This window comes from Hydractinia symbiolongicarpus, chromosome 10, assembly GCF_029227915.1.
Source record: "Hydractinia symbiolongicarpus strain clone_291-10 chromosome 10, HSymV2.1, whole genome shotgun sequence".
Lineage (NCBI taxonomy): Eukaryota > Metazoa > Cnidaria > Hydrozoa > Anthoathecata > Hydractiniidae > Hydractinia > Hydractinia symbiolongicarpus.
In genome coordinates, this window is record NC_079884.1 from 25,226,488 (window position 1) to 25,240,428 (window position 13,941).

A 13,941-nucleotide genomic window follows, 5' to 3' on the forward strand; every position below is an offset into this window, starting at 1 on the left:
ATAGCTTCATAAAACTTACTGCTGCTGTTGTGAGAGTGGTTCAAGTGAAATATAATAAACAATCTGAGATTAATTAGTGGGTTGTCTCGCAAAGTATACTTTATACATTATTCATACAATTAATTTAACTTTTATAAATAAACAGCTTTATATGCCAGAAAGTAAATAAAAGCAAATAGTGTAACATGTAACCAAAATGCCAGTTTTAGAAAGCAACTTTAAGGAATTTCCTACTGAGATATTAGATTATCAACAAATTACGCATATGCATGCATTGATATATCCTAAAAATCAAATACATGAAAATATAGGATTCATTATTCCGATAACCAATGCTGATACACTTTAACAGCAGAGCAAATTAAATAACTAAAAATGCACATAAAAAGGGTTTTTGCCTAAAAGATCAGTAATAACCTCACACAAGAACGAAATAAAACAAAACAAAGTATTAACAACTCTCTCTCTCACTCACAATGTTCTTAAGCCCCTAAATTTGCTTGACCCTAAATAATTAGAATAAAAAAGATCTGAATGACATCATCCAGACAAAAATGACATAATTGTATGTTTACAAACCAGAAAACAGGCCAAAACAGTTTTTAACAATTTTTAAAATTTAGGCATCACAGGTCAAAAAATTATAGATAGCATTGAACTGCTGGTACATAAACAAGCAAAACAATCAAACAAACAAACAAACAAGATAGCAAACAGATTGAAAATAAGATAAGCTCAAGACTTAGTAAAATGCAATACATGGTTTTTTAAAAGAACCTAGCTTATGCTCTACATTAGATGTGTCAAACATTATACAGAACATGTTAAGAAATACTTTGCCTGAATCCCTTAAAAAGTTAAAGGAATAAACATTGAGTCTAGGATTAATAAAAGACCAAATACTTTTGTTTTTTCTGTACTATTATGCATGTATGTTTTTATAAATAAAACTACATTTTCCATTAATCTGGCCATTAGTTCCTTATTTTTTAACGAAAAAACATTTCAGGCTTATAAAAAAGCACATCAACCGTTGTTGTTTCTATAAAAAACATGTACGTTTTTAAGTTTCAAATAAAAACACATGATTAGAGTACTAGAATAAGGTAAAGACACAAAGTCACTTTTTTATTAACTGAGAAGAACTCAAAAAAACATAACAATAACATCTTACTCTATAAAATGACTTACTCCAAATATCTTGTTGTTATCCTACTAACAAGATGCATCAAAACCAAATAGAACTATAGAATGAACTATTAATCAGACTCCATATTTCAAAGAAAATACCTTTTTTAATTCAGTAATGATTATTATCTTACTAAAACACTGTTTTATCTTCTGAAAAACCCATGTTGCTTGCAGGTCAATTGAAGAAATGATCCTAACAGAGGTTTATTCTGTAAGTGTAGTTACGTCATCAAACAATATGGATCATAGTCACAGGTAAAAAACCCCAGAAACAGCACAAACTTTGTACCAATGGAATTCGCTTCCCATACAAAATTTGTTGCTAAATGTTGTTACACAGACACATGGCAAAAACATTAATTGAAACCACTTGAGTTTCAAGAATACAGTTTCGTCATGCATGTGAACTGTACTTGGAAAAAATTTTAATTTGTATGCATAATATAACTAAAAGTAATACATCACATCTTATCAAATTTGTATCATAGTAAGATGATTTCATTGCCGCCATTGTCCAGTGGAGATCAGTTATCAATCTGCATGATGTCTCTTTTTATTCATCTGAACGTCTAGACTTTTCCACAATGACAGGATAAAAATCACCTATTGAGTAACAAAAAGAATACATTCAAATGTAGCAAAAAAAATTAATTTATTTGCAATTTATTACATGCTTACAAAACATAAGTCTAGTTAATATTGATGTTTTTCTGAATTTTTTTCTGGTAGAAAAAAAAGAATTCACCTTCCCCTGGTCTTTTTCGTGTCACCAAGGTTTCACCCTCCTCGCACATGCATTTTGACTCAAACCAGTATAATTTAAATGAAACACACATCATTACTTCATTCGGTGAAACTTTTCTCACCAGGTGGGTTTTAGCATTAGTGGAAATGTCAAGACCAATAGATTCTGAAACTAATACTTCAGCGTCTTCTTGTGGAGTTTTACTTTTACAGAAACAATAACAATGCACAAAAACTTTGTTACATTGGGTTAATGGTATGTCAAAGTTATCATATTTCTTCTTAAATATGTCAAGAAAACTAGGAGCTAAAGCAGGCAGGTTCATTACAATGTGCTTTGTAATATTGTGACTAATGGAGCAAATTTCCTTGCATACAATTTCATTTAAAAAATCACGGCCATCCATATTAAAACATGTAAAATTCTCACAGACATTGTTTAGTTCAGCATAAGAAAATTCGTTCAAATCGTTAGCATAAACCACACATTTCTTTTTAGCTGCTGGAATAGAGAATGGTCCAACTCCAGCAAAAACGTCAAAGACAACATCGTTTGGATTTAGCATTTCCACAATTCTTTTATGTTCATTATGCAACCGAGAGTTCCAATAGACTTTAGAGTAATCAAACTCAAATATGCAACCATACTCCTGCACTGTTGCATACATATTATCTTTACCACAAAGAATTTTCAATTTAGAAAATCCAAAAGTTTCTTCAACAATAGTTTTATTGACAACTGTTTTTACATTAAGGTGTTTATCCATCACAACTGTACCTGCAAATAAACAGAATATCAACTTCAACATTCTTTCTTTCTGACGGGTCCTATGTCTCTCAATGGGCCAGCATTTATACTAAGGCACTATAACAGTTAATACCGTGTTAGATTGTTTTTGTTTAAACTTATAGAAGTTTTTAGAAAAAGTATTGAAGTTGGACAAACATTGTTGGTCATTATTACAGTGTGACACACTATTACAGTGTAAAGGCTAATTTCGATTTGACTGCAATCTCTGCTATAGTGCAAAAAGCTCACAAGCCTTTTTTTGCTAGCGTGTGCACACTTGTCAAAGTACATAATGTGCAAACAGATAAAAGCTTTTGGGGCATCATCAGAAAATGCAGTAAATCTGAAACAAGCTTTTAAATATATTATAAATTGGCCAATGCTGACAAGTAGCCTATAAATAGTGAAAACTACAATATCACTAAGTGAAAAAGGAATCTCCTAAAGAAAGAAATGATGTATGCAAATTTGGTGAGAACATGTCAATTGTTTGAATGTACCGTAAAATTGCATACAGAGCCATTTTTTAACAAAAAATATGCAAAAAAAATATTTATACATACCAATCAGATGCTTAAAATCCAGTAAGTTTTCTTTAAGGTTTACATGTGCAATATGTCAAACAGTTTCAAAAGAACTAACCAACTCCTCTGAATCTTCAGGCAAAACCTTTTTCAGGATCTCTTCCAAATTAAAATCCTTATATGTCAACTCAATTTCATGCGTTGTAAACAATGCTCCTTCTTCATCTAAAATAGTTTTCTGACTTGTTGTAAACTCATCCAGGGATGTGATATACGGACACAGTAAAATTATTTTACTTCTTTCATCACCATCTTGACCTTTTCGAATTCGCTTAAAATTAGGCCTTTTCAGTAATTTACGACGAAAAATAGATAAAATTTTCTCACAAGAGATCGATCTGCATTTTATACATGGAAAAACAGTATTAACAGTGAACATATCACGATTAAGTTCTTTCATATTTCGAACACCTTCTGGTAAGAGAGAAGTAAAATTGACCATAGAATCTTTCTGTTTCTTCTTCTTTATATTTAAAGAAAGGTCATTCTCTTTTTCCAAATCCATCCTGTTTGATCTATAGATAATAAAAAAATAAAGTTTTACTAAGAAGAAAATGTGCCATCATTCTAGTAAATTTGGTGCTGCTTTTATTTTTCCAACAGAGCAAAAATTGCTTGTTTGTCGTAACCGTACCAACTCTAAAAAAATTTCCAATTGTAAAATTCAACTGATGAAATATTGCAAAATCAATTTTTCCAATTTAAGTTATAATTTCGAAGTAAACTTGATTTTGTGTATTTCCATCCAAATATTTTGGTTTGGAAGTGATGCTGTCAGGTTTTTATAGGTCTCCTTTTAATATTTCCCTTTTTTATATACTTTGTATCTATAGGAGTATTTATTTTCGGTATGTTTTTACATTTTAAGATGAAGATATCATCACGTTTTCTAGCCATGTGTAAATCTTAAACAAACCAGATTTTGGCTACAAAGGTATATTTTGAGGCAGCAAACAGGTTATGAGGTTCAAAAAAATTTGCAGGCTTCAAGCAAAAATAGAAAGAGGCAAAATACATCACTAACATGAAATGTCACTTGCCTGCTTTATTTTATATTTGTTTTTCACATCAGCAAACTTGTTGTTCACGTCAGCAATTTTAATCTCTCTCCCATAAACAACAGTTAAATTAACAATGAACATGAGAACAAAACCTTTCAAGTTAAGTTCAAGTTACATCTAAATTAAGAAATAACCACCTTAGCAATAACTTTCTGATGAAAATCTAGAAATTTTGTTAACACATCAGCATTAGCCTTGCTAAGTGCCAAAATGATTTAGACCTAACCATTTTTATTTAGGAAGAAAATTTTTATAAACTAGATGATATTTTGAAACTTTTCTTTGGGTGTAAGTATTCTTATAACCTGCACACTAGCTTTGCAAGTGCTGCAAGGGTGACGGGGTGCATGTGAGACTTAAAGCCACAATTTTCCACTTGTAAACAATTGCTCTACTGACTGCCCTTTTAGCCTATTGTTATCTCCCTAGCAGATGTAGTAAATGCGGCTGGGATACTCCTTGCAGGCATCACTCTATGGTATCTCATTGACATGTGTTAGTAGAAGAAAGAAATGTTTCAAGGAAACATATACCTCTCCCTGGAAGTAAGTCGCAATAAGGTAATATTTTTGCCTCATACAGTAAATGTGATAAATAAATGTCGATTTGGCATAATTTTTAAAACTAAACAATAGATTCTTATTATTGTAGACTAGACGGTGGCCCAAGGATAAATTCAGGAGCTTATCCTTTATTATCGCGTTTGTATGTCTCGCTACTTGCGGTACCGTTTTGCGCAGAGATGGACAGAATACAGCTATTTTTAAAGAGATAATAAACACATATCACATCGTATTTTCTCACCCAAGGAAAACGTTTTTTGCCCATGCCATATACCCAGAGAGTAAAAGTGATATCATGCTGAAACATTTTCCTGCTAACCGAGGAAATATTTTACACATAAACAGCCCCTTAGTTTCACAAGTGCTCATTCAAGCTATTGCAGGGTATTAACAGATTAAAAAAAGCTCAAATTTAATCATAGAATTTCTCAAAAGTAGGATGCTTACTGAATGCCAAGTGTTGTTCTCGATGTTGTATTTCCCTCTTCCAAGAAAGGTGACAAGATCATTTTCTTTGAAGCATGCTGTTGAATCAAATTTCTATGAATAAAAATTATTAATCTCTATCTCAACCCTCGTATGTGTCAGTGGAATAAACTATTAATCAACAAATACATTTATGTTACTGTGTTTAAATTAAGAAGCACAAAGTAATTTATGAACAAAAGGTCAATAGGGCTTTTAAAGCCCTATTGACCAAAGAAACTAGAACATCGCAATTTTGCACTGAAAAATCTATTAAAATAGGATGCCAACCCTCCTAATCTAAAACTTTTTTTATGAATTTTAAACATTGCTGTGTTTATTGTTTTTTACACAGCCGAAAATATGATTGTTTTATGACTTGCTTTATAATTTTTATCAACTTAACTTTTTATAATGTTCCTCAGCATTAAAGATATCATATGCAGCTTATTCTCCCACCATGCAACCTTAGACAAAATCAAAAGAGTTATATGATTCTTTCTTTAAATTTTTTATTAAAATGAAAAAATATCAAATTTGCTGATCCAATTTACCTAGGCATAAAATGCACATACAAAAACTAAATCGATTTATTCTTGTGATCTAGGGAAACAAGGAAGGTTTATTTATTCAAAAGAAACTACAAATGATTTCACGTTTTACGCACATGGCCACATTTTTATTTCTGCTTTGAGTATTGACAGTTAAAAAGGTAACAAATTATTTTTATTTATTAAAATTAATGGTATAAGATTAATCACACAATCTCCATATTTTTTGGTAAAACGTTACAGTAATTCACAGGTCATGTTTGATTTTTACTTATGACGAGGACGAATTCACAACTTCTGCACAGTTTTTAAAATTATTTGAAGTATATGAAACAACTACTTACATTATTGCTGCCTTTAGTTCAGGTATACCAAATGTTTTGCAAATAGATTCTATATGGTAACTTGTCGTGGAATTTTTGGTTTGTGTACCAAAAGATCTGGATTTGTTTGTAGCTTGGACGTATTTACTTCGACAAGAATGCTGAACAAAGAAAAATTATTAATTGGAAGTAAAATAAAATGAAAGAGAGATTAAATTTATGGAAAAAAACACACTTGGGGATTAAACTGGCAAGCTTTGACTCTCACAAAAACCCCAGTCTGCGTACAAACATGACGTGTGCAAGCATGCACATTCTTATTAACTGCTTCAGATAAACAACCATCACATTTTGTTTTCTTATCTTTTTCTTCTGCTTTTCTCATACGTTCTTCTACCTTTTTCTGTGCTTCTATTTGTTTCAGCGCTTCTATTCTTTTCACTTCTTCTATTTGTTTTTTCAGTGCTTCTGCCTTTTCAAGTTCCTGTGCTTTTTTTAGAGCTTCTGCTCTTTCTCGTGCTTCTGCATCTTTTAGTGCTTCTGAAACCAACTAGTAAAAAAAAGCATGTTTCATTTAATGTGTATTTTTTCCTAAAATAGTTCTGGGTCATTACAGCTGAAGTTATTAACAGAACCATTTTCGATTTTATCATCAATTTTTTGTATGCGAAGTATCCATGAAACAGATTCCTTGTGAGAATTTTAATAATTTTGAAAATTTTCTGAATATGGTCACTCTTAGACGCCATTTCTAGCATTATAAATTGTTTACTCTCTGCTGTAATGGCACTTAGCTTTAATGGCGCTGTAGCTTGCGCGGAAGAGCAGGGTTTGAGTGAATGTTACCATAACCCCTGGTTAACCCAAGCCATGTGAGGAAAATTAGGTTGTGTCTTCTGGTAGAGCACTGACCCTAATTGGGTCTGCGTAGCTTAAAATGAGCATTAAATACTGAACGGCTCCCCATCTAACACATGCATGGTCCCTCCTGGAAATAATGGACAGGTACATCTGTCAGATTTGTGAGGCTAACCATGTAAAATATACCCATATCTCTGGATATATCTATGGAGTCCATTGGAATCCAGCCCACATAATCTATAGAGCATTATGAACACACATAATTGGCTTTTAAACTATCATATAAAAGAGTCAAATTCAAATCAATCGCTGATAGTAATTTCAAAGGATGTTTATTATACTGTGCAATCTCACAAGATTGTAAGACTCTTCAGAGCAAAAGAACAACTTTTAATTTACCCTTTTCTTCTCAAGCTTTTCGATAACAGTTCTTTTACCAGCCAGAGGTTTATGAGCAAATATTGTTGGCACAGCACCACGAACCAATCTGCGTTTTCTGGGTCCTAGAATAAATTTGGAGGCCAGAGAGTTCACAGAGAGAAATCCAATAATTTTATCTTTACCTCCCAGCAGTTTATGCCTTAAATCAGCAGATCTGTCAAAGCAGTCTTTCTCAAAATGATGCTCACATAGGAATACATTTTTTGGAATATCAACTCTTTTTATGTTAACTATCCAACGAGAGGCAACTTTTTTGTTCGTCGGCAAGTGAAAAAATGATAAATCTGGGTTCCTTCTTTGATAATTTGAACATCCCACTGCAGAACAAGAGGCTATGTTGCTTAATATACCAATTTTTCTCGTTTAATCCTGCAAATTTATTTACTTTTTTATTCTTGGATTTGAAAAATGGAATGCGAGTCACAAAAAATTTAGAACATAAGTAATGACACATTATACATTACCTTTGAAATAGAAACGCCATGATAACATGCCATAATGACATGGCATGACAATTGTTATAATATGGGTAAATGTGCTTAGGATAGTGCTTCCCTTACTATTTGTCTTGCACTGCCAGTTTCACAATGCGTCTACCACCATAGGGACTGAGCCAGATCAATTAAGATGTTGACGTTTTGTTTTGAGAACATCTTAATGGGTGCTTAAAATAGTGAGACAATTTCATAGTGTTAAATATCGCTTTATTTCAAATAAATTCCTTTTCTAAGCAAACTTTACAAGAAGAAAAACATCTGTAAGTATATTATTTTTTCATAACATAATTCTCTTTATTAAAAAATCCTCCAAGATTCACAACATTTTATTCTATTTACAACCTGTTACTACAGCCTTTCTATGTTGGCGCTCAGCAAATGCAGAGATTTATAACATTCTTGATCAGAAAGTTGTTGCAAACGTAGTATTTTTACTTAACATGTAGTTTGAACAATTTTTTTATCTGATTTTCTTTCTTAATTAACTGTTATTTGTGTATGGGAATGTATGATTGCAAAAAATATATAAATTATTATGGAAAAAGAACAAGTTTACCAGCAAATGTGATTAAATACATATGAAAAATAAGTTAAAAAGGCTGCATTAAGATCACTCCCTGCAGTGCTACCCATAGTGACTAGAAACACCCAAAATAATTTCTTAAATCAGGTTCTGCCTCTGCTAGTTAAAATTTGAAACGGACAGGTAAAAAATTTTCAACTAACAAAATTAGATCAACTCATCTTTTTTTAAAGTTGCAGTATTTCAACATAAAAATAAAAGTTTTTTTTAACTATATACTATAATATTTTAATTTGGCTCTTAAGAAAGAATCAGTCTCTTATTAACACTCAGCAAAGACAAAAATACCATCGCATTAACAAATAAGTGACATTTCACTTTGGCAAAAAAAAATAAAAAAGAAATTGAATATAAAGTCACACTTGTTTAGGAACTCAACTTTGTATAACAACCAAGTTTTGCATTATTGACCAACTCTATTCCCATTCCATTACATTAAAATAATTATTGTACAGTCACTAAAACTGAGCAGCATAAACAGCAAGTTTCAATGTGTTAAAGTGTGTATTAACATGGGAAATCTAACTTTACAGTACTGTAAAAAGGTATCTTAACATCGAGGATCGCGTATCTTGCGCGACGCGATCGATACGCGATAGCTTTTTTTTTGCTCCTAAATTTCTATCGCGCATGAAGCCTTATCGCGCTTCCTCGATAAGCAGTCTCGATACATCGCGATAAGTTAAAATTAATTAACTATCTGTTCTTATTAAATTGTAGCGCAAAGAAAAAAAAAATTAAACGATAATCTCGAAAGAAATAATTTTATTATACTGTTCTTAAATCACAGCGTAAAAAATAAGGGATCGTCTCAAAACGTTCATACTTAGTTCGTATAATTCGTATAAAAAACTTTGTATCATTTTATTAAATCTTTCGTATCATTTTATTTTTAATACAAAGTAGTGTAGTAGGATCAAAATTGTTTAAAGGTGGTTGCAAAAATATATATATATATAGTGTCTTAATAATTTTACACAAACACCTGTACTAAAACTAGGCCTGTCATATAATGGTATTTTTATGTTTTCAAAATGGACTGTTGGCTGCATTAAACTCTTAAGAACTTATTAAGTCAGAAAAACAGAGTTTATGTCAACATCAACTTTTCCCTCAACAACAGTCAGAGTAAACACCTAATTAGGCAGAATGACCTAATTGGGCGAGTCGTTTAGTTAGGCGACGTGATGTAGTTTAATTAGGCTACCCGTAGTCTAACTAGGCGAACATAAACTTTCTGTTGTAAATACATCAAAATCATTGCGTTTCTCAATGTGAATCAAATTGTGAATCAAATCTGTCCACCTTGCAGATAATTTTCACCAATTATCGTCTTATTTGCATCGCGCATTGGTAACTTATGGCCCAAACCTTGTGTGGCATTATTTGTTGTTTTAAATAATGGATATCAGCCATTCACGCCGCAGGGAAAAAATTAATATGGCGGACGAAAACGTGGCAGTGTTCACCTAAATAGGCGACACTTAACCTAATTAGGTTATATATTTCATTTTAACATAATTCTTACTTCCGTGCAATTTTGGAATCATGGTCGCGTAGAATATCCATTCTGAACAAAGATTTTTGCGATTTTTTCTTAGGAATGTGTGAAAAGCCATTAAATATTGTAATGTGTTAACTAGCTTACATATGGCCTAATTAGGCTACAATGAGTCACATAAATAGGTGGTATGCCCTAATTAGCCTACCGTTGCCTAATACACCTTTACGATAATTCAGGACAACTAACACTCCATCGCAGCTTATTTTGTGATCGGAGGAGGTAAACATCACACTTTTAAAGAGTTTTTAAAGGAGAAAACACGTTTTTTCCTAATAACTTTTCTTGACACGTTTTGTTTTTAAAGAAAAGTACACATAAGTTGTATGTCATTATTATCAACGTTTCCTGAAAATTTGAAAGAAATTGATACAACGGAAGTTAAAAAACGGAAGAAAACAAGCTTTCATCTCTAACAAACTCTCATAAAAACACAATTTTTACCTCCTTTTTCCGATATTGTAAAACGATGGAGAGCCGTAGGAACGCATGTACAATTGACGTAAAGGTGTATCAAGTGTTTACCCTGACTGAACAAGCATTGTGTGGGCTAAACATGGCTTTCCCAGTGACAGCAGCCAGAAAATTCATTAGCAACAGCAGTGGCACCATAGCTTGGTGGTTACAACTCTCACACTTTGTGGGAATGACCAAGGTTCGATACCGTTGTGGCGCCGTAGATTAGTGGTTATAGCTCTCGTACTCTGTGCGGGAGACCGGGGTTCGATTCCTCTTGACGGCGATTCAACATTGGCGAGTGAATGTTACCATAGCCCCGGGTTAACCCAAGTCATGTGAGGGGAATTGGGAAAATGGCACACTGTGTGGGCAGTTGGATGTTGCCGGGAGTTGTCCAGTAGAGCGCGGGCTCTAATTGGGTCTGCATAGCTCAAAATGAGCATTAAATACTCTAGGACTCTCCATCTACGCCATGGCCCCTCCTGGAAATAATAGACAGGGTATATCCCTTGATATTTGTGAGGCTGGCCATGTAAAATATGCACATCTATCTATCTATCTATCTACCCTTTGGCAGCGATTTAATATGGGCCAGTAAATGTTACCATAGCCGGGTGTTATCCCAAGCCATGTGAGGCAAATTGGGGAAATTGCACACTGTGTGGGCTGTTAGATTTTGTACGGAGTTGTCTTGTAGAGCACAGTGCCTATTTGGGTCTCAGCATTTTTTCAGAGCATAGCTATAGCTAGCTAAAAGCATCTAATCTCTGATATATGTCTTCTCCAGCTTTTAAATATTTAAATTTTTAGTATCTCAAGAACAAAAACAGATTTCTAAAAATTTACAAAAGACTTAATAAATTTTTTATCCTCTATAAAGCAAGTCAATATATACAAAAATCATTTTGGGGGGTAGCTGGCTTCTTCCTACAGCTTCATTTTGTCTTTTTTTTCTCTTTTCTTCTCCGATGATGGCATGGTTTGATTATAAAAGTCATGGAGTAAATTGAGGTTCCGCAAAACATTCCAAAATTATTTTAATTATTTCTATGACATCAAGGGCATTATAATTAAATTTGTTTGCACACGGGTTTAGATCGGGGAACGGCAGCTCTCATCCCAGGGTTTTGTGGGCCGAGCCGTTATTTGGCCATGCAAAATGCCTGGGGGACGATAGTTGGGAAACGGAATCCTCGGCTTGCAGGCAAATATTCTCAAATTAACCTTAAGCCGGTTTCTCATTTGGCGGTTTCGGAGGTGAGCAGAGCTGTGTGATTCACGAGGGCTAGAAAATGTTTTCCATTTTTGATTTAAATCATAAAAACTTGATTTTCTGACATGCTTTTGTTCAAAAAGCGAAAAATTGCCCAGAGAAGAACACCGTTTTCTTATCTAAGTTCTTTTTTTATACTTGTATACATTTAACTTTATTATTTTCTGTGTCCAAACTTTAAAAGTCCAAAGCTCCATTCTACAAAATTTATTTCTTATTCATTTCAAAAGTTTATTTTGATGCTGAAATTGTAAAGGAACAGGGGTGGGGTGGAAAGCAGGGCGGCTATTGTTACTATAACATTGCCTGTTGCGCGTTCTTGATTTGCCTTGTGGAAAGCCGGCGTTAGTGTAAACACTTGTCATTAATATATTGTATCACGGAGGTTTTTCGCCTTTGATATGAGAGACGACGGCAGAAAACCTGGGTCGAGGGTGACTTTACCGAAAAATAGGGTACTGCCCCACCGCACCGCCATCGTCAAAATAAATCACATGTTTTCCCGGAATTCATTTTACGCAAAAAGACAAAGGAAAACGCCGGTTATCGGGAAATATCTCTCTTATCTAAATAATAAATAAGTAAAAGCTATATGTTATACGCTAAATGTGCGACAAATGAAAGCATGGCCCGCTGCTCAACCACGAACCCAGAGCCTATAGCGTTTTTTGATATGAAGATGAAGCGCGTACGCGTTTTATCTTCATATCAAAAACGGGGTCAAGAACGATCGATGATTTCTTCATTTAAGTACTAATATTGGAAATATGCGCATGTAAACGAAGACTTAATTTTAGATTTTAAAGTAAAAAAACAAGGACACATTTTGATGGAAGTGATCTGTAAAATTTTTGGAACGTTTAGATTAATTCACCACGGGGGGTTCTTCTTTTGTGGAGAGTGAAAAGCCGGGATTCCATTCAGCAATCTTGTACAGGCGGGCGGAAAAAATACGTTGTGACGTAAGAATCATACAGAAATATCACTAAAACTGAGTGAAAGAATGCCGAAGTTTTGTCCGCCAGAAAGTTGAAAATTTTCAACTTTTTTTTTCCACTTGCTTTTTTGAGCCAATCAAAATTCGTTATTTTTGATGATTGAGCAAAATATAAATGATAAACAATGTGAGGGAGAGAAACTGTTTTCTCTCCCTGCAGTTGGGGAAAAAACAAAATAGCATCACAATACTAAACGTTTTTATTATAATTAAAGTAAAAGGAACCGGTACTATTAGTATTGAATTACTATATGTTTGCAATCAATCGCACCAGGACAATGTGGAAAATTCCAAAGATCAATAAAATCATTAGTGATTTTCAACCATTCTTGTTTAGTATTTGGTACTCTCATATAGTTCCTACTACACAACACTTTCCAAATAACTAGTGTGGTCTCTCGTATGATGCGGCATACTGTTGTTGGGCTGACCCGGTACCTTGATGCAATTGTATATTCAGAGTCTTCAGTTGCCAAATAGCGCAAAGTGATGCAGAGACGTACAGCAGGCGTAGTCGTGGGACGCCTGGTCCCTGATTTAAAAATGAATGGAGCTACCCAGGATAGCAAGAGTTTAAATTTCTCTGGACACATTCTGAAATTTCTGTAAAATTAATCGTTGTCAAACAAATATAGATCTCGAACTAAAGGCTCGAATTCACACTTTCTTATCTGTCTTTAAAAATTTGTCGCACCCAAATTCTGAGCCGGTGCAACAACATTAACAGTAGGTTTGCTTGCAAAATTAGTAACTTGTTAACTCTTGCTATCTTTGTTGACATTCTAGCGCGCTTTTTATGCGTGCTTTTTATAAGCGCGTACAATGGAAATGATATGATTTTGTCTGCCAACTTTGCTCCGTCCGCTACGCCTGCACAAATATGGCTGAATGGAAACCCCGCTTAATTGTGATTATGCTGAAAATAATTCATTCGCATAAACTATATTAAACCTAATTTTACTCGATGTTTTTCTGAATTAAACGGTGGACCGCATCT

General features: G+C 33.5%; 2 protein-coding genes across 3 annotated transcripts; both read right to left on the reverse strand.

The window, feature by feature from the left end:
• Positions 1 to 64: 64 nt before the first annotated feature.
• On the reverse strand, positions 65 to 11,670 carry LOC130662459 (uncharacterized). 2 transcript variants are annotated; one of them, XM_057461337.1, is made up of 8 exons: positions 8,039 to 11,670; positions 7,533 to 7,636; positions 6,670 to 6,822; positions 6,294 to 6,433; positions 5,381 to 5,473; positions 3,289 to 3,824; positions 1,937 to 2,713; positions 65 to 1,794 (listed from the first exon to the last, which is right to left on the reverse strand). In XM_057461337.1, the coding sequence occupies exons 1-6, from the start codon at positions 8,082 to 8,084 to the stop codon at positions 3,344 to 3,346; spliced, it is 1,017 nt and encodes a 338-aa protein (XP_057317320.1). In that variant the 5' UTR covers positions 8,085 to 11,670; the 3' UTR covers positions 65 to 1,794; positions 1,937 to 2,713; positions 3,289 to 3,343. The 2 variants fall into 2 exon arrangements, with proteins under 2 accessions (XP_057317320.1, XP_057317319.1); XM_057461336.1 differs by having other exon boundaries at positions 6,508 to 6,822; positions 8,039 to 11,669.
• Positions 1,745 to 3,248, reverse strand: LOC130613007 (tRNA (guanine(37)-N1)-methyltransferase-like). Its single transcript, XM_057434332.1, has 4 exons — positions 3,226 to 3,248; positions 2,912 to 3,119; positions 1,937 to 2,792; positions 1,745 to 1,794 (listed from the first exon to the last, which is right to left on the reverse strand). The coding sequence occupies exons 1-4, from the start codon at positions 3,246 to 3,248 to the stop codon at positions 1,745 to 1,747; spliced, it is 1,137 nt and encodes a 378-aa protein (XP_057290315.1).
• Positions 11,671 to 13,941: the final 2,271 nt, after the last annotated feature.